The sequence below is a fragment of the Egretta garzetta genome, unplaced genomic scaffold (assembly GCF_000687185.1).
Source record: "Egretta garzetta isolate BGI_Z169 unplaced genomic scaffold, ASM68718v1 scaffold136, whole genome shotgun sequence".
In the NCBI taxonomy this organism is placed as follows: domain Eukaryota; kingdom Metazoa; phylum Chordata; class Aves; order Pelecaniformes; family Ardeidae; genus Egretta; species Egretta garzetta.
In genome coordinates, this window is record NW_009260066.1 from 5,217,255 (window position 1) to 5,236,799 (window position 19,545).

Genomic DNA, 19,545 nt, shown 5'->3' on the forward strand with positions numbered 1-19,545 from the left:
AGAATTATTAAAAAAAAAATCATTTACTCATGGAAAATTATGATTTGAACTATGTTACAAATTCATGTACTACTATCTTAAATGGTTACTTCCATGTTTTAAGAATTTAAGGGTACGAGTAGGGCACAAGCTTAGTCAGGACAAGACAAAATTTACTCCTTTTCTTTCATCCCGCATAAGTAACACCTGTACCTTACATGTAGTTTTGGTCATTGGTGTTATAATGGTTGCAAAGTGGCTGCATTCTTGGTATTTTCAGAGTTAGGGCAATTCTGCACTGAGCATTTATGGCAGAAGAATAATTTATTTCCATATCTCCCAACATTCTTGAACAGCATTTTCATGATTCAAAGTCTTTAAGTCTTGAAAAATCAGAAAATTTTTCTATTTTGATTTCTTGAAATTTTGAACCTGTCATGTCCCTGCTTGTTTCTTTTTAATTTGTGATTTCAAAGACACAAAAATATACTGGATGAAAAAAACTCTATGGTAGTCCTAGAAGAATGAAGAACAAGACCCACAATTTATATGTCCTTTCTTTGATCTCTCTTTCATTTACTCTAATGCTTTTCACTGACCATATGAGTTGAGAATTTACAAGTTTGGGATACCAACCTCCCATTAATTTTGATAGGAAAAGAGCTTTCAAATTCTCAAAGGAGTTTCAATAAATATTAATGGTCCTTTCAAGTCTCCAACAACTGTATGCACTCGTGGAAATTATCGTAATTCTTCCAAGAATATGTGCATTCCATTTCATGGAGGATTCCTGCTTCATACTGGGTTATGTTAGAAGCACATCCCATATATATGATATTATGACTGACCACCAAGCCTCTCAAAAAGAATGTTAAATTTAGAATGAATCTATATAAATGTGACAGCCAACTATGCTACAATTTACCTCCACTTCAAATTATTTGTGTATAAAAAAGAATCAATGCAGTAATAGAAATGTTGCTAAATTTACACCCAATTTTGCACTTTTCACTCAGTTGATTTTCCCACTTACTGGAGAAATGCTAATTGTTCCTAATAGTAATTAAAAGGCAATGAAAGCATTCCTTTTCTCTCTTAAATCTATGTGTAATTTTTTTTTTTTAGTGCATACACACTGTTGGGGCAGGCTATGGTTTACCACCCAAACAAAACAGATGTTAACAATAAAGCACTAATGCCAGGAAGCTGTACTGGTGTTCACCTAAACATAATTTTTAAAAGAGATAATTGAAGGTTCTTACTCACATGTTGCATGCTAGTCATTTCACACTACATGACCTCTATGAACTGCAAGTGGTAGAAGAAAACCAACCTGCAGATATGCTCACCCAGAAAAAAGAAAATCTTTGTATTAAAGTAGCTTCCCATTCCCACAATGTTACACTAATGGACCTTCTTCACTGAATTACTGGGAGCCAACTCAGACAGATGTGGTATATAAAACCTAGTGACTTTGTGTGAAAGAATTCTCAAGCACCTTGTGGAATATCAGCTGCTTTTTGGACTGAAGTAGGATGGAAGTGCTGTGAATGCATAGACGTTTGGAAGAATGGGAAGAGAACGAGGATGGAACTGCCTCAACAACTCTTTGTCAAGGTTTTAGAAAACAACCATTTAGAAATAATGTAAATAAAAAGGTAGAGATTCCTTCAACAATATAAGACTAAGTTGATATCCAGGTTTCTCTCTAACTCACTCATTCTTGCCATGCAGGTGGTATAACTGCTAATGGGAAATTCTTGCTTTAGGACTCTAAAGCTATGTAAAGGGCTGTAATGGCACTACAGTTGTCCTGTGCTGGGAAAAAAAGACAGTATTTGGAAATCACTAAAATATGGCTAATACTGTAGACAATTTAGGTGTAGATGGAGGGCCACCTGCACTGGGACTGCACAAAGCTGAAGGTTACACTGTGTCCCCCATCTCACAATTCCCGGTGTTAGTGAGATCTCATTTTGGAAACCAGGCAAATCTCCCCTGCTTGCATTGCAGGGGAGGTAAATGGTCTTGTCAATTTTCCAAAGGAAAACTGTGTGTATGATCTGCTTATATTTGTAGTATAGTATGAAGAAAGTGACTTCTCTGTTCTATGACTTGTGTTTTTCAGTTTTGCTATGTCCCTGGACTGGTTCAAGTACTTAGGCTCAGATCCTACATACTGGGACGGTTATGGGTCTTACCGCTAAATCCCCTGTCTAGTGTCATTAACAGTCCTCTAAACAGCCCTAGGGTTCCCCTCACTGGGCCTGATACAGACCCTCGCCCATGGGCCAGCATCCTGGCCCATCCCCATCCCCGTGGAGGTGCCGGATGCCTGGGGCTGGCTCTGCCCTGGCTGGGGCAGCGGGATGGGTCCTGGCTGAGAAGCCCCCTCTGTTCCCAGCCCCCAGCGGCCCTCAGACTCCAGGGTGTCCTGGCAGCATGTTCCCCATCATGAAAGAATTAAAAACCAACTCTTCCTCTTCAAATCTTCATGTTGAGTACTGCCGGCTACCTTAATGAACTGTTTACATGGCTGAAACAGTCAAAATTATTCCTAACCCTTGGGCTATTGCCATATAAAGTCTGGAACATCCTTACAAGCTACTCCATGTGGAGCATTTGCAGGTGCACACAGCTATTGCTGAAAAAGGGCACGTGTATCCCGTACTGCAGCAATGGGGCTCAGATTTCCTTCAGGACAGAGATGATGCTTCTCAGGCAGAAGCTGAAAGTAAAGAAAGGGCTCTTTGGCCGCTTGACAATGCGGAACATGTTGCAAAACACATTTCTGGAAATCTAAGGACATGCCATGAATCTAGGAGGCTAGAAATATGAGATGCTTTTTCAGCCACATGGAGAAATAGGTGAGTTTATTTAGATCTAGAATGAAAGACCATGGGAACAGAAACCTGACCTGTGTATCACAGACCATTACACTTCACTTTACTGCTGAGTCAAGGGCATAACTAAGTACACGTCAAACTAACCTGATCACCAACACTGCAGTTACATTTTGTTGCTATGGTAAGATCTGTATTTAAATGTTTCTAAAGTAGTTCTTGCACTAAGTTCTCCCACTTTAGTCTACGAGTCCACACCTTAATAAAATAAATGTAAAGGTGGCACCTGACTGTCTGCAGAATTAGCCTGTGGCTACCCGCATAAGGAACTGTGAAGCATTTCTTATTGCAATTAGGTTTCCCAAGCTGCAGGCAGATATTTCAGCACAGCTCTTGACTCCTTCCTTCCAACCTTTGGAACAGGAGTATATCACAGAGGCAGTGAGGGCCTGAGAGAAGGGGGAGTGCTCCTCCTTCTTTGAGGGTGATCATCCTTATTCCTCCCTTTTTCACTCAGTAAAGAAACAGAGCAATAGATGATCCAGGTCCTGTTTGTGTGTGGTTTTTTTTTTTTTGTTTTTTTTTTTTTTTTTTTTTTTTTTTTTTTTTTTAAATTTTGCAGTACAGTTACTATTGTCAGTATACTTATATTGTCTGGTCATGGCATCTTACTATTTGCTTTCATAATTCTTTAAGGGCACCTCACTTCAGGGTTCTCAGAGCATATAGCTTTAATGCAGAAACACTCTCTTTCCTATATCTTTACTTCTGATTGCATTGATTCATTAATTTCCACTTCCACAACACTATTTTGTTCTAACATGGCTATTTATCAATAGCTATGCTAACCTCAAAACACATTTATTTCAAGTTATCTTGTTTGGCTTGAAGCTTCACCTAATCAGCTCAGTAAGTTGTAATTTTTGAGAGAAATAACTTAGTTACACAGCGGTCTTTTTGCGCTTTATGGATATATTACACTTCTGTAGTTCAAACACACGAGCACCAGAACCACATTCCTGTGCGTTTTAGGTTTTTAAGGTCCCAACAAAATGTCAGGGACCAGACGGTCATTCAGAAGTGGCTTACCACGGTAAAACAGCCACCCTGCCGCTGGCACTGTAGCTGCTACCACGAGGAGCAGGCACAGAGCAACGTCCCCGACCCTGCGCCGTGCTCCCTCCTCGCTCACTGTTCACGTTTGCAAAGGTCAGTCCACACTCCGCACTAGGAATGCAGTGATCTTCCACACTAGGGCTTAGACTACTAGGAGAGGTCAGCACCAACAATCGAGGGCGGTTTGCAGTGGTGCTTATCTGAAATTTAGGTTGCATAACAGCTTTTCCGAAAATCTTGCTGTAAGCGGAGCAAGCCTGATCTCTTAACATATGCAGGATGCACAAATCATGCCCGGACTGCACCTATCTGAGATAACCCCCTTCTCCAAAATACATTTTCAGGACTCTGATCTCAGCAGATCTCTTGTGATTACAAGTTAATTCTTATTTCAGTAAAGCAATTAAATAATGCGTTTTAGGAGCATGTATCTTCTTCCTGTATGCTAGCTGAAAAGATGCTCCATTCTAGTCCTGCTTACAAAACAAACCAATCAATATTTTTTTTAATATGAGATGTTGTAGAGTCAGAAGAAAGGAAAAAACCCCGACATGTCAGAGGGAAAACTACATTACTGAAAAATATAGTATTTTCTGGAAATATATAGGAAAAAGATATGAATCGGGGGAAGGTAGACTTATTTCTCCTCCTGACTGCCTGATTGGGAGCCTTTGACAAATCATCTGCTTTTAAAAAATTATTTGCTAATGACAGATAATTTCTTTTTTTGGGTGTTTGAAATCAATTATCATTTTTGGGAAAAATACTTTTTAAATGAAAAATATTTCAAGACAAGAAGTAATTTCAACTATAAACTGAACACATTATTGAAAAATGTACTTTCTTGCTTCCCAAAATAAATTTTAGAAATAACTGTTAACACTTTTTTTTCCATAAATATGTAGCTAAGTTAAATTGTTGATTTTTGCTAAATGCAAAATTATTGAAAACTGAAGAATGCATAATTCCAAATTGAATGTCAGGAAATTTTCAGGGCTATGTATATTACACACACATGACTTATACTTACATTTTTAATTCACCAATGTTATTAGAACAAATACACACAGAAAAGGAAAGTGTTTTGCACATAGATAATAGTACTTAAATTTGTTTTGAAATTTAAGTAGTTGCAAAGAAAAGATCAGTAACAAAATCATCCCTGTCTCCTCTGGCTTTTCTTTCTGGAGACTGTTCCAACTGCTATCAAAGGAAAAATCAGCTTGCAAGAGATTCGGAAAACAAATGGAATCTATGGATTGAATATCTTAATTGGGGAGTCATGTTAAAAGTTAAGGGGCAGGGGTCACATTAACTTAATACTGCCAGGAGCTCCCACATGTGGCTGCAGTCCCAGATTCAAGAGGTTAAATGCATTTCTTGCTTTCTTTCTCAGAGCAAAGTCATTGCTGCATTCCAGATCCAGGAGGCATCAACTATCTCTTTCAGGACTCAGGAAAGGCATGAAATCCAGATGTTTGCTAATTTGCAATGCCTTCTTGTATTTTCTGAATCTGAGCAAGAATATGGATTGCAGTGTGCAACAGAAGACAGTGTGGTGCCTTAATGAGAAAGAATGCACAGACAAAAAAAACAATGAAATCCCTGTCTCACTGAAGTAAAGCATAAAATTCCCACAGACTTCACTAGGAAAAGGACTTTATCTAAAGAATCCAAATTATTCTTGAGGAACATTTGAAACTGCTTGTCATAAAGGAAAAGAAGTCAATCATGCCTGTCGTTAAAATCCCACTTACAAAGAACCACAGTTTGTATGACTCACTTAATTGTTCATTACATGTGAACTTAGGGCTTTCTCCCTTTCAATCCTTTCAAGCTGTCTTTTTATAAATACAAATATTGAGACACTGCTGATTAGAGAGATGATGAGCGAGAGAATAACTAAATAAATTACTAAGTCAACACTAACACAACTCATGGAAACCTAATAAAGGCCAAATTTTCACAGATTTTCACTGAGGTTACTCAGAGTGACCTTAGGTGGATCTCTTCATTGGTAAAAGGTCACACGAGTTAGCTGAAAACACACACATCCAACCTTTGCATGACACCCAATGCAAGATTTGTTTGATTTTTACACAGACAGCAGCATCTATCCTTTCAAACTTATCCTCAAAGTTTCACTGATGTGATTTTTACCTGCATGAAAATAAGCTGTATAAAACAGAGCAGTTGCTTAGGGCAGAAATAGGGCTTAATTTTGGAAAGGCCTGTGTTGACTGCCTACACAGGTATGAAATTCAGGTACTGACAGACTGTCTATTTCCTTCATACTTTGTGTTAGAGATGCCAGGGAAGTTCTAGTGTTCCCTCTGCTTTATCACAAATCTATCCACAGGTTCTTCCCTTAAAACACTGAAAAAAAAGTATATAGCCTCCTTATATGGAGGAAAGTTTGGAAAAGGAACATTTAATGGCATAATATGGGTGGAAAAAGAGAAAAGGGGAGCTGTTGTGTTTTCTATTTCTTATGCCCCTATGTGGTTTTAAGGCAACCTGCCAATTTATGATTTCTTATTGTTTGGATTTGGCACTATTGCATCACAGACTCTGTTATGAATGACTGCATGTTCTTTCTTTTGGACTGTAAACTTCCTTGGACAGGAACTATTGTTTACTACACTTTTGTACCGCATCTTGCCCAATCTTTGGATCAGAGGTCTGTGGGTGATGGCACTCATCGAGTAATAAGGGAAGGGCAACAACTTACCATGCTCGCCCTGGCCAGCCCAGTGTTAACAGGTTGCCCATAAACTGCGGTTTGGGAATCATTGTTCTAAACACACTTGTTTATTTAACATATTCCACACTTGTAGCCTAAGAATTATCTTCTCTTGACTGTGTCAAGCATGATTTCAGGGCATGGGGGAGAATACTTATCTAACCTTTTAATTTTCTTTTTTTTTTTAGTACTAGTTTGCTTATTTATAGTTAATAGTTTCAAAAGGCACTAATGCAACTAGGTGCCTTTGAAATACTTGCTTATTTTTGGTACTGCTTGTAGGTTTATTTGGGCAGATTGCTTCTTTTCAGTAAATCACACTTTTTTGAGAAGATACAATCCAGATTGCCTCTACCCTGAGGGCTTATAAATTAAAAACCCCTACTATTATATATATTCCCATGTGCCTTGAAATACTAGTAGAATATATAATACATTCACCCACAGTCAGTACATGACCAAGAAAAGAAAAAGGAGCAGGAAAGCACTAGCAAATTATGATATTGGCTGGCAGATCCAGGACCTCAGCCCTCGGAAGACAAGAAGGCAACTGTTAGCTTGTGGTTAATTTCCAGAAGAAAATGACTAGCTACTGATTTATAGGTAAATGTGGGATTCTGTTATTAAAAAGACATGGGATGAATTTTTCAAAATGCGCTACCAATCTTTTCAGTGTCTAATGATTTTGAAGAATAGGTTTAAAGGTAGTTTGAGGATGCTTGATTTAAAAAAACAAGCACTTGGCCCCTCTGACAGCATTTGTAGTGTCCCAAGTACTTTTGAATGACTTGCTCCTTTAGCTTAATATTAATGTTAAGATGGAGGCAGTACAAAAATCAAATAGTGAAATAAACAAATTACAGGAAGTGAACAAACAATTAAAGCAAGTATATTTTTTATTATACCCATACTGGATTAAAAATTTTAGGTAGAATTTTTCCTTCAATTTTATTATTTTTAGTGGTATAAAATGTAAAGAAATTCTGTTGATTTAGATGGACTTATTCCATTCAAAAGAAAACTTAATTATAAAACACAAAATGCCATAATCTGAAAACGATATAAAAAATGAAAAATATAACTCAATCTGAAAATATAGCTCAGTTTGAAAATCAAAAGTTTAAAGTACAGATGCAAAGAAAGACATCCCCCAGTACTACTGTATTTTGACTTTAAAAATATTGCAATATTTTTGAAGTTTTAACCTTTTATCAGGGTTTCAACATAATATTGAGCCACTGAATAAAACTTGAGTTCACATAATTTACAGTACTAAAACTTCATAAACATTTATTTCTGGTCAAGTCACCATTAAGTGGTTTTGTTAAAGACTATGGTCCCTAAAAATTAAAAGAACTTCACATAGTCTATTATGTAACCAGGTCATGTGTCACTGAGCCTTCATATGAGTTATGGGGTAAGCTAGAATGGTTTTAGTCCATACTGATTTGGGTCCAAAAAGTTCTTGTTCTCTCTTTCAGTCGAAAGCCTCTGGTTTGAGAGAATAGTGCCAAAGACATTGCTGTATTTACAATTTAGCAACTAGACTAAATGTGAAGTTCACTCCAATTTTGTTGGCAATTGCTACTATCACATGATAGAAACTATTCAATCAGTGTTTGGCTAAGAAAAAATTTACTTTAACAAACCTGAGATAACCTTGGTTTAACTTAAAAATACCTCTGACGGGATTTAGTTGTGTAGGGTAATAAAGAAATAGTCAGCTTTTAAAAGTTCTATTTATGTCTTGGGTTGACTCCCAAGGTAAATAGTGGATGATTTCAGGGTTATTACTTGAAATAATCCAACCCAACAAAATAACATACTTCTCAAAACACAGGCTTAACTAATCTTTTTCCATTTCTGATATTGCAGTTATAATGTAATTTGTTATAATGTAATTTGTTAAAGTAGTGCAGAAACTGAGGCCTGGTGTTAGCAATCAAGAGTAGTTTCATTTTATAATGGCAGAAATGAAACTCTTTAGACTCTTCATCTTGGAGTATGTTATTTTGAATATATGCTATTTTTGAACACTGCAGAAAAATGCAAATTCATAATGTTCTAATTTGGCCAGAAATATGAACCTCAACAGATTAAACCACATGATCATGCTACCAGCTTCTAAGATGCCAAATAAAAAAAAAAAGACACAGAGGTCTCTGTTTCTTGTGAAGAATGATGAACAAAGAGAACTTTTGATGTTTATTCTTCTGCACCCTAAAGAAAGAGGACTGTCCAAAATAGTGCCATTGTGGTATGATGCAACTAAGACAGAGGATTCAACCTTATAGTGACCTTTTCATCTTCCTCCAGCTTTGCATCAAATTCTTCCTACTGCTCTGCATTTAAGAGATTTAGAAAACACTTCTTTAATGGTGTTTAAAGCTCTTATTGCTAGATAAAGAACAAAGACTATTCATACGATTAAATATTTATGATGCATTCCTAGCAATGCCCCTCATATATACGCCCCTCAAATCAATTGCCTACTCCAAAGTTACATTGTTTGAGAGCTTAATGCATAACCCTGTGCCCAGGAAATACAAATTCTTAATTTGTGAGTAAATAACCAGGCTATTCCTCTTCCTACGCTTATATATGCTTTTAATATATTTCCAAGAAAAAAAAATGTATTTAGAAAGAATATAAATTTTCAGCTGGCATATTGATATACAGATTTTATTAAGCACGACGATAATTAAGATTATAAGTGTTCAGGAACTTTTATTTTAGAATGTGCACCTTTTAAAAGAAAACATTGCCTTTTTTACTAATCGCTTTCCAGCGTCCTTTTAAAGGAACAGGGAAACCAGTGACGAGACAATGATATTTCTTAGTAAGCCAGTAGAGGGAGCCCCTTAATAGGGCAATCAATTTCCTATACGAGTCCTTCCGTTGCCGTTCCTGAAGTTTCTACTACACGAGGTTAAAGCAAGATGATTTGCGACCATCGCCAGAATTAATCTTTCTCTAGCTGTGTTTCGCAGGCTAACAAAAGACAATTAACAAAACTGTAATTTTCTATCATGCTTTCTTTTTTTTTGAGAACAAAGGAGACTAATAGCTAAGTTCCCGTGGTCTGCCTTTCCTTCTCCTAAATTAATACAAAATGACCCCTCAAAGCTTCAGCAAGGGTTTAAAGTGCCTTTCTGATACAGTGCTGCGCAGTTTCAATTTTTCTACAAATGCATCACACAAACATCTGTGACTCATCCATGTGTGAAGATAAAAGGGGGGTGGTCTAACGAAGGCTGAGAAGAGCCAAGAAAGAAAAGATCGCTATACCCAGAATTTCTTTATAAGTTAATTTTATGAGACAACGTCAGAATCAGCAGCCTTGGTTTATAGTGCACAAAATGGATCTTCCAACTATTTTTCCATACAGTTTTTTCTGAGAGCAGTTAACCCAGTAAAATTGGATGTGCTCCATGTTGTACGACTCAGCTTATTTTCTTCGAACATATGTGTTTACTTCTCAAACTGAAACAGTAATCTTGCCATTGTCTTTTGTAATCCGTATTTGTAATAATGCAACATTGCTGACATTGCTAGCAAACCACTGAGTTTACTGAGCAAAGGGGACTACTCTGACAACATTGCTTTGATAACACAGACCTTAGCGAGTACAGTTGTCATTAGTTCTATGGGAGCAGGACTAAATGGGCTAATCTTTTTCTCTGCATGGGTATTTTGAAAATCCTTTCCCTGTTGTGTACCAAAGCACTTAAGTAAATACATAAAACTAAGCTTAAGTTAATTACTGATTATTTAAGCAAATGCTAACAGATTTTGCTGACTAGCAATGGTCTTAAAGCAGGGGCTTGAAATCAAATCTGTGCTCAGTAGATTGAAGTCTAACAAAAGACTTGGTATCAAAATCTTTACTCAAGCTTAAATTCATAAAATGAAACCCCAATTCCACTAAAATCAACGGGAAAGCTCCCTGTGACTTGAAAAGGATCAGGGTTTCTGACACTGGCCTCGGTAGGAGTTTTGCCTGAGCAGGGCTATGCAACGGACCCAGAAGTTTTTATGGAAAGGCTAATGTGAAGGAAAACAGACATTTGTATCTGTGGAATTTGTTGAGGTGCAAGATTTTCGACATTGCTGAAAACAAGGCTCTTCCTCCAAATAAGAGAAGCACAAATATCAACTCCCCACCCCTCAGCTGGGGGAAATAAACGAATGCTGATCACTTTCTAATATCCCACCTCCAGCATAGAGCTATTTTAGGACTTGGCCTTTGAAGGAAGTCCTTTGTTCACTTAGAAAAATAAATACGAATTCTTTGCTCTTTACCTGCACTGGTGCCTGCACCGGTTGTGAGGTCCCCACCCATCAGGCCACCTAGGGGGTTGAAATGAAATACTACAAATGAGCACGATAAATTATAACAGGCAAACATTCAACACATTTTCTCTAACTTCAAACAGCCTGCTCCAGTGCCTGCCACTGTTCTACTCTGACTTCCACAGGCATTGGATCAGACCCATACTCATAAAATTGTAATGTTAAATGTTACCCATACAAGATACTTGCCTGTCAAAGACAAACAAAATACGTAGTACACAACATTTCATTATTTTATTTTCATAATTCCACAGCATATGAAAAAAAATTATGTTTGAAAGTTATGTATAGTAGTTATTAATTTGAAAACCATCTTTAGTTCAGTATTAGTCTGAAAAGCAAAGGCTTCTACATAGAATTGGGAGGAAGAGACTGAAAGTTCCTGTATGAGAACATAACTCAGAAGCTATAATGCATATTTACATAGCTTTTCATTTCAATTTTCTCAGCCTTTCATAGGCATTCACTCTAAGGATTTCTAAAACTTCTCTTTGCACTTGGGGACCTCAAATGGTACTTTGAATCCGGTATACTTAAGGATCTTGGTGTTGCTTCAGCCAGACAGATTGAATGAACTTAATCCCCATTTATCCTACTCAGAGGTGAGCCCTCATCATCACCAGAGCAAAGCACAGCCTCTTGCTGTACAAGGCACTCACGTACTGAGCCCAGCTAACACACACCCATCAAGGAACCTGTGAATTCATAACTAATAATAAATTCTGCGTTTAGCCTCTAGCCTGATGACTTAAGTAATGAGTGTCCTATTTTACTTGCTTCAACTTGTTTGCGTTGGCTACATTTTCTCCCCTGCCCCCTTAAGCTTTATGGTATAGTGAGTTCTTGCATGAATTAAGCAGACAAGCTGCCTTTTTATGAAACAGCAAATTGTCTGCCCTTTTATCCTTTTATTGATTTCCTTTAATCTTCATCAATATTCAGCTTTTTCTAGAACCTATTTTTTTTTTTATTTTTTTTATTTTCTAAATTGGGACTATAAACCCCTTTGGCTCTTTTGATTTTTCAACACAGCAATTTTGAACAAACTGTTATGACCGTTAAAAACGGAGTTCTTGTTTCTCAGAGTATAGTTTAAAGTGACCTAAGCCACACAAGCAGCTGATAAAAGAACATTTAACGGGATGGGATTGAACAAAGCCTACCTGTGTTACCTGCACTTGGAGGCCGATGTGTCACGCCAGGAGACATGCTATTTCTTTGCAAAGAAGGATGAGCCAGCGGCAAGAGGTTGGGGTTTCCCAGTGAGCTGACTGGGTTACTGTATACCAAACTGTTGTGGTTGGACACTGGGATAGAAACTGGCATCTCAAAGTTTGGTGGTGGAACAGCCTGTACAAGCAAAAAAGGGAAACAAAGACGAGAATAGTACAGAAGCACAACAGCCTTCATGTACAGTTACTCTATATTTAGTTCAAATATTTTGTAGTTGGTGGTTAAAATATTTACGCTCACCCCTCCTCCCCCAAGAGTCAAGAGAAGAGTTTCAAAAGAGTTACCAAGGCTTTTAAATATGATTTTTCAAATCATGACTCCATCTTCCTTTAACACGGCTTGCACATTTACTTTGTAAGAATGAGAAAGGTTTTTTCACCTTTTTTTTTTATTTAAAACAAACCCTTGCTTTATGAGGCTTAATTTTCTTTTTCTTTCATTCTGTGAAGTTGTAATTGTTCACTTGTGATATCTTAATCTAGTGTCACAGATGACTGCAAGATCAAAGGTACATGATTATGATGACTTCATTGCATGGAGAAAAATTAGAAGGTGTGGAATGCAAAAAGGAAAGCTTTAATTTCAGCTTATGTTGCTTTAGCAACCAGAATGATCCCAAATCATATTAAAGACGCTACCCCAGTAAATGACTTTTTAAAAAGTTTCTATCTTAGCTTGGAGGGGCTTAAAAGAAACAAAGTTCTACTCAGGGACAGGTAGCAAATACAAGAACTCCAGAGGCACACCAGTCTTTGGGTTCTTTGTGGGGTTTTTTTGGGTATTTTTGGGTTAGGTTTTTTGCAGGGGGGTGGGTGTGGGTGATGGTGTTTGGTGACATGTTTCAATATACTGTTTTCATACTTTAAGGCAGGATCCCCTCCTGAGCCTCCTTCCTTTGCAAGATTCCCTTTCAAAAAGGAACCAAATTATGGACCACTCTGACAGAGGGTGCAAGGAGATGCAGTACCTGATTCTCATTATGTTCTTGAAAAGCCCAACTCAGGTGTTCTTGATTGGTTGGTGGGTTTATTGGTTGGGGCTTTCTTGGGTGGCAGTTGCCTAAATTTCTCTGAATTTATGACTCTGGTGGCATTAGAATACATTAGAACTCCATATTTAATTCACCTAATTTAAAAAGAATTAATTTCTTTTCTTTGTGAACAGAAAGAAAACTTTTTCAGAATTACCTGACAGCATTTTAAATATTCAAATACCTGAGTGCAAACAAAGAACTCCTTAACTTGCCATTTAAAAATCTTCTAAGTTTCAAGAGTCTAAACCCATCAAAAAATTCTTTAAACCAGCCTTGTGACACCTTCAGAGGGAGGAAATCACAGATTTTAATTTTGTTCTTGGCAGCTGGTAGTACTGGTAAGTCTTCAAGGACCTAGAGGGAGTATGTTGAGAGCCAGACACGTAATCTGCTGTGTCAGGCAACAGAGGCACCCTGACCTTGTGCCACCCACATGTCTCTTCTCTGGCTGGCCAGAGCTGTTCGCTGCACCCTCTGTATTACAGCGGTGGCCATCAAATTACGGTTAGCCCTTAAGTTTTTTTTTTTTTTTCTTTTCTGTCCTCTCCCCTTTCTAGGGGCAGACATAATTTTCCTCTAAATATAGAGGAATCATTTTGCTTAACCACTGAAACACACAGCAAGATTTTAGTTTGGGGTATGTTGTGGAGGATACATTACACAAACTCCTCAGGACTTATTTCGAGGTGTTAATTTAGCTCTGAAACCCTCTACGTGGCCTGCAGCCTGGGTTTTGAGAGATGGCCATAGCACGATGGCTGAGATCAGGTAGGGCACTTGCGCGGGTGGACCTGCTGGTGTTGCTCCCCAGCCAGGGCTGTAGGCTGGGACTTGCCTCCCTTTGCCGAGAAGCTTGTCAAAAGTGCACCCCAAGGGCCATATTTTCCATAGGGTCGATTGGTTTAAGTAGAGGTGGGAAGAGGAGGAGAGGTGTCTTGGGAAACTATGCGTTCAGTGGGTGAGAAGCAAAACTACCCGTGCTGCCAGGTCTGCCTAGGGATCCTGAAACATACTAATGTTTGTGTCTCACAAATAAGAAAAGGGGAATGAATAATTACGTGGTGAAAAATGTGATTGCTGAAGTATGTTCTTTATTTCTTCCGGGAGCAACCTTTTTTTTTTTCCTGCAGATGTTTTTACAGTTGAGGTGCAGCTCACTAGCTGCATGTGTGTCTTGTCTTTCAAAGGAAAATGTACAAAGTACAGAGCACAAGGAGTACCGGTGTGCCATGACTGAGGTCTAGGCTCCTTGGAAATAGGTTCACTTAGCGTAACCTGAAACATTTTAGCAGCCGGAAGGTATGCTTTGAAGCAAGGCATCCCCTTCACTGGCCACAGAAGGACCCAAATCCCATGTAAGTCAGAAGTGCCTGGCTGCTCCTGGAATTCACATGAGGATAGTTGTCTTAGCTCCACCTCCAGCCTGATGTGAGACGGGAATAAGCCAACATGGAGTCTCTTGTTACTGCAACATCCAGGGCTGTGGTGATCTCTCTGCCCGGTGGCTTCGAGCACATGATGCTGCCAGCTCGAGTGCCAGCCCATGTCAGATTGAGTGTCACCCACTGGGGAGCACTTCTCACAGTGTCTTTTTCACCTCTGTCATGAGATCTGTGAAATCTGCCCTCTGAGACTGGGCAGACAGCTGATGACACTGATATTGTCTCTATTTTCTCAATTTACTCTCCTAATCCCAACCTCCATTGAGCTACCTATCTACACTAAAACAGGTACAAACACAAATCTGAAGGTCTCGCCAATCCTCAACAGGCTTGTCTACTTTCATTACTACGCTCTGTGTTTCCTCCACGTACAAACCAAACCCTTCAAGGGCTGAAGTCGTCTTTTTCTACATTAATACAGCACAAAAGACCTCCAGTCTTGGTTGCTCTTGCGGCTGCCAGTCTCACTAGTCATCACTGAAATATATAAACATTGCTGAAACAGATATTTAGCTTTCTTTTTGTCATTTTAGAAATTCTTTTTAAACTAGTCAAGCAAATTATTTTCTTAATTTCTTTAGTAATGGTTTCATTTTCACCATTTTTCTTACTGTCTGGGTATACTTACATCTACTTACAGATGGCCTATTTCCTAGGCAATTTTATCAGGGCAAAGTCAGTTTACTTTCTGCTTTGCAGCTCAATACACACTATAACTGGAATACAGTAGTTTTATTTCTTCTCCTCAGTAGTCAAAGGTAAGAGAGAGAAGTTTGTCTGGATAAGCACCAGTATTAAACAGTGAGTCTCTAACTACAGTTTTGCTCTGGTTGCCCAAATTTTGTTACAGGCTTATATGTCCTTCACTAAGAACTGCCACCTACTGCAGATTCCTTAGCTGTTCTTGGTGGTAAGTCACGGGGCATATCTATTCCAGCTAGGCCTGATGGACATTAAAGCTTGTGATGCACTTGCGTAATATCTATATTAGTAAATTAAACTTGCCTAGGAACTGAGGCCATCTGAGGTCACGGAGCAGTCCATGTCCGTACTACTAAGCTTTCTCAACCTCAAAACCATCATGACTACATATAAACTGACAATTGGGAATTGTTCCTGGCCTGGGCTAACTGTCAAACAGAGCTAAGGAATCGTCTGGGAGAGCGTTATTTGGCAGGTGCCAAACGCATGCCAGGGACTGTGAGAACAGTTCAGGGCAGAGATAAGCACCTCCCGCTGCCTCGGTATGCTCTTTGCCATTTGCTAGTTTACTAACATAAGACGTAGCCTTACTCTGATGTGTATGCAGCCTGCCACATTTTGCTTTTTTTTTTTTTTTATTTCTCTGTCTTTTCTCCTTTGGACATAGTTGCCAAGGGGGGCAGATGGCTCACCTGAGAGGAAACCACCAGCGTACAGCACACGCTGTGTTAGATGTGCGCTCCACGAGCTGTGGTATGTTGTGCGAGGCAAAGTGTTGGGGACTCGAAACCCTTGGAAATTAATGGATCAAACATTCTGCGTTAAGTATTGTTTTTATCCTCCCCATGTTCAACCAGGCCTTCATTTATTTAGAGACAGAGATACTTACAGCTCCCTTCTAGTGGACTATTTCTGTCTCCTCTGCTTTCATCACTCTTATGAAAACTACAAATAAATGTCTAATTATTATCAGATGTTTTAGAACAATATAAATACTTATCCCCAGAAAATGATCTGAGGAAATATTATTGGCCTTCGCTGTTAGGAGCAAAAGCCAATTTTGTTTTCATTTGGCAGCAGCTTTATTCTGTTACAAGACGAGGCACAGGCATTGCATTGTTTTATTTATTTTGTAAGTAGTGATTTAATGACTTGACTTGGTGACTTTTTTTTCAATTTTGCTTTCTTGCCCTCAATTTTCTTGGCTACCTTTGATGATCACAAGTAAATGAATACAACTTTCCTGACTTCCCTGCAGTTAATACTGATTTGTACAGTTAAGAGTATTACTGCATATAATATAATATATTATATATGCATTAAAATATATTATATTTACAATTTTCCATTATGTACTAGCTTTGAGCTCCGTCTTGCCCATTACATCTCGGCTTGTACTAAGAGAAGGAGGTCCTGTTGCATTAGGGGAGGACACCTACTGATTCTTCCTTTTGTGGTAAGCAGCTTGATGGAGCACACGGCCCTTGAGCTCTGCGTGTGAAGTATTCAAAGAAGGGATATCCTGTCTTACATGAAAAGAAACGCTACCATTTTGCAGTTCTGTACCTCTGAAGCAATTTCACAAAAAGATAATACATTGTACCTTGTAACATCCCCGCAAGGTAGGAAGTTGCATTATACCCAAAATACGGCTCAGGAAACCAAGTTAATCGCCAAGTTAATAGTTGAAGTAGGACTATATTTGATGTCAAATGTAACTTTAATGAAAGAAACCAGAGGGAAAGTACATTCATTTTTGGGGAGGACAAAACCAATGTAACATGTTTAGATTGTGTTGTTGCTAATTCCTTGAACTTTCCTGGTTTTATAGAAAAGATGATTTTCCCAAATGCTTATGGAGGTAAAGAAAGTGCTAGAACTCACTACCACAGGAATGAGGTTTTTTCCAAGTTTTTTTTCATGTCTTAAGATTTCAAATGGTTGTAACATGTGCTGCTTTGTTGGAACAAAACCAGGTAGCATGAGAGAAGCAGAGGATCTGAAGGACCATCCCAGACACAATTTTTATAGTGGAAAAGTAGCTTGGTTAAATACTATCTCACTGAAAATTCCGTCACTTTGATTTGAACAAGCCAAAGGTCATCCTTGACAGAGGAAAGGAATGAAAATTGGCAAGATTTTGACGTGGAAAAGGGTTAAGCATTCCAGCTTATAACAGTCACCCTAAATGGTGCAGTCATCATTTGTCAAACTGAGTTCCATCCCGAGGAACCAAATTCATGGTGACGGCTTTAGGGCTTTTTTTTTCTGAGAAAAACAAGCTATGCAAAAGAAGCAGATAAAAAGGGAGGTAAAAAAGGGCGGAATGTATGTATATTCCTCCCTGATATTTTATATACATGTTGGGCATCATTAACCAGCCATTCCAAGTACTAATTTATCAAATTTGGTGAAATTCTGGTCTCTGGGAAAATCTTTATTATTTTTTTTTTTCCCCCCAAAATACATGATGTGATAACTTCTTCAAATTTTAATTAACTTGTATGAAAATCTTTCTGCTGAGAATTAACGGAAAGAACACTTACACTGCATGAGACAGAATCTAGGCATCCTTAAGAGGTATCCTCAGCTTAGGACTTATCAACTGGCTAGCACTGCAGAAGAGACTTTGCTCATTCTGAGTACATAGACATCTTTTTTGGCAGCTAACTGTACAACCTGCATGTGGGAATGAGGAATGAACGCATCCAAATGATCTCTTCCAGCAGCAAGCAGTTATCTATGCAAATTCAGATGCTTCTTTGGACCTGGGCAAATCTTTGGTTTTCTGCTTTCTCTTCCACACACGTTTGAAGGGCCAAATATAACCTCCAAATCTCTACATTCTTTTTGTTGGCTTTATAAATGGAGTATTAAACATAGTAACAAAAGTATTCTCCCCTTGTAGGTCTTGTGCAAACAAAATAGCACATGCAGAGTTATTTCTCTTAGATATCTGGCAAGGCATATGACTGATGGTTAGAAATTTTGACTTGGTTAAAACAAAATTTAGCTCATGTTAAAGCATTAAAGAAATGCTGATGAGGTCAAAGCAAATTCTCTGATAAAGCTGTAAAATCACCCCAACACACAAACATGTCTGAATCCTACCATTAGGCTCTCATGCAGTCTGTTTCTCTGCAGCGAGCAAGTAGCTGTAACCCTTCAGTGCTGCAACTGAGTTTAGCAGAGACACTTGAGAACTGAAGTGACACGCACAGAACGCACTAATTACTATATATAAAGGAATTTCAGTTCTACATTGTTTTTTCTATATCACCACAGAAAGTATTCTGTGGGTTCGTTAGCCTGTCCACAAAGAAAGATTTCCATCGTTATTTTTTAGATGTAATTTGGGTGAGTGGTGTGGTAAAACAGTTCTGTAAATCAAGTGAATATAATGTATATATGTATATTTCACTTCCTTCTGTAGGTTTCACCTATAGTAGGCTTTGTCTGTGTGTCAGAGGTAGAGGCTTGGAAGAAAAATATGTTGTGTGAAATTTTCTGACCACAGTGTTTAATTATATATTGGGCTATTAAAGCCTGTTTCCAGCTGAAATGTTTTCCTTAAGAAGCCAGAACTGAAAGGGTTATGGTTTGTTACTGCAGCAGTTATCAGCAGACAGCCATCTAACCTTTGGTACTTACAGGTATTTTATGGCTCTTGATCATATTATCAAATTCTTCATTTATTTTTTTGTATTTTTCTTCAGTGCGTGGGGTGAGAGCGTAAGAGGAGTCAGGATCGGGGCTTTCACAACCTTTGTTTTCTTTCTTGTTCAATGCCTGCCAGGTTCAGAGAAATATCAAAAAGTAAAAAAAATGAAAGGGAGCTCAGAGTACTTACACATAATCTTTGCCTGCTGATCATTAGATCAATATCTTCATTAATTTTTCTGTACTTGTCCTCAGACTCAGGGCTGTGACCTACTGAATCGTCTGCATCGGGGTCTGGACTGTCACAGCCATTAAGTCCTTTCTTTCTCAACGTCTGAAATACATAATTTGGAAAGTTCAATCCTTGACACAGGCTGCAAGAAAGACTCAGCAGTGTTACAGTAGCACAAGCTGCCCAGCGGCGGAAGATTTTACAGCATG

At 38.3% G+C, this 19,545-nt stretch overlaps 1 protein-coding gene across 6 annotated transcripts in view; it reads right to left on the reverse strand.

Annotated features, from left to right (window-relative positions):
- MEF2C (myocyte enhancer factor 2C) overlaps window positions 1-19,545 on the reverse strand; it is a 125,074-nt gene that overhangs the window by 16,856 nt on the left and 88,673 nt on the right. For 3 of the 6 annotated variants that reach the window (XM_009641153.2, XM_009641155.2, XM_035896627.1), the window contains exons 4-6: window positions 19,295-19,438; window positions 12,198-12,384; window positions 10,984-11,031 (exon numbers count right to left, since the gene is read on the reverse strand). In XM_009641153.2, coding sequence (XP_009639448.1) covers window positions 10,984-11,031; window positions 12,198-12,384; window positions 19,295-19,438 — 379 coding nt within the window. Of the gene's footprint in view, window positions 1-10,983; window positions 11,032-12,197; window positions 12,385-19,095; window positions 19,234-19,294; window positions 19,439-19,545 lie in introns of all 6 variants that reach the window. The other 3 variants (XM_035896630.1, XM_035896629.1, XM_009641151.2) reach the window with 2 other exon arrangements.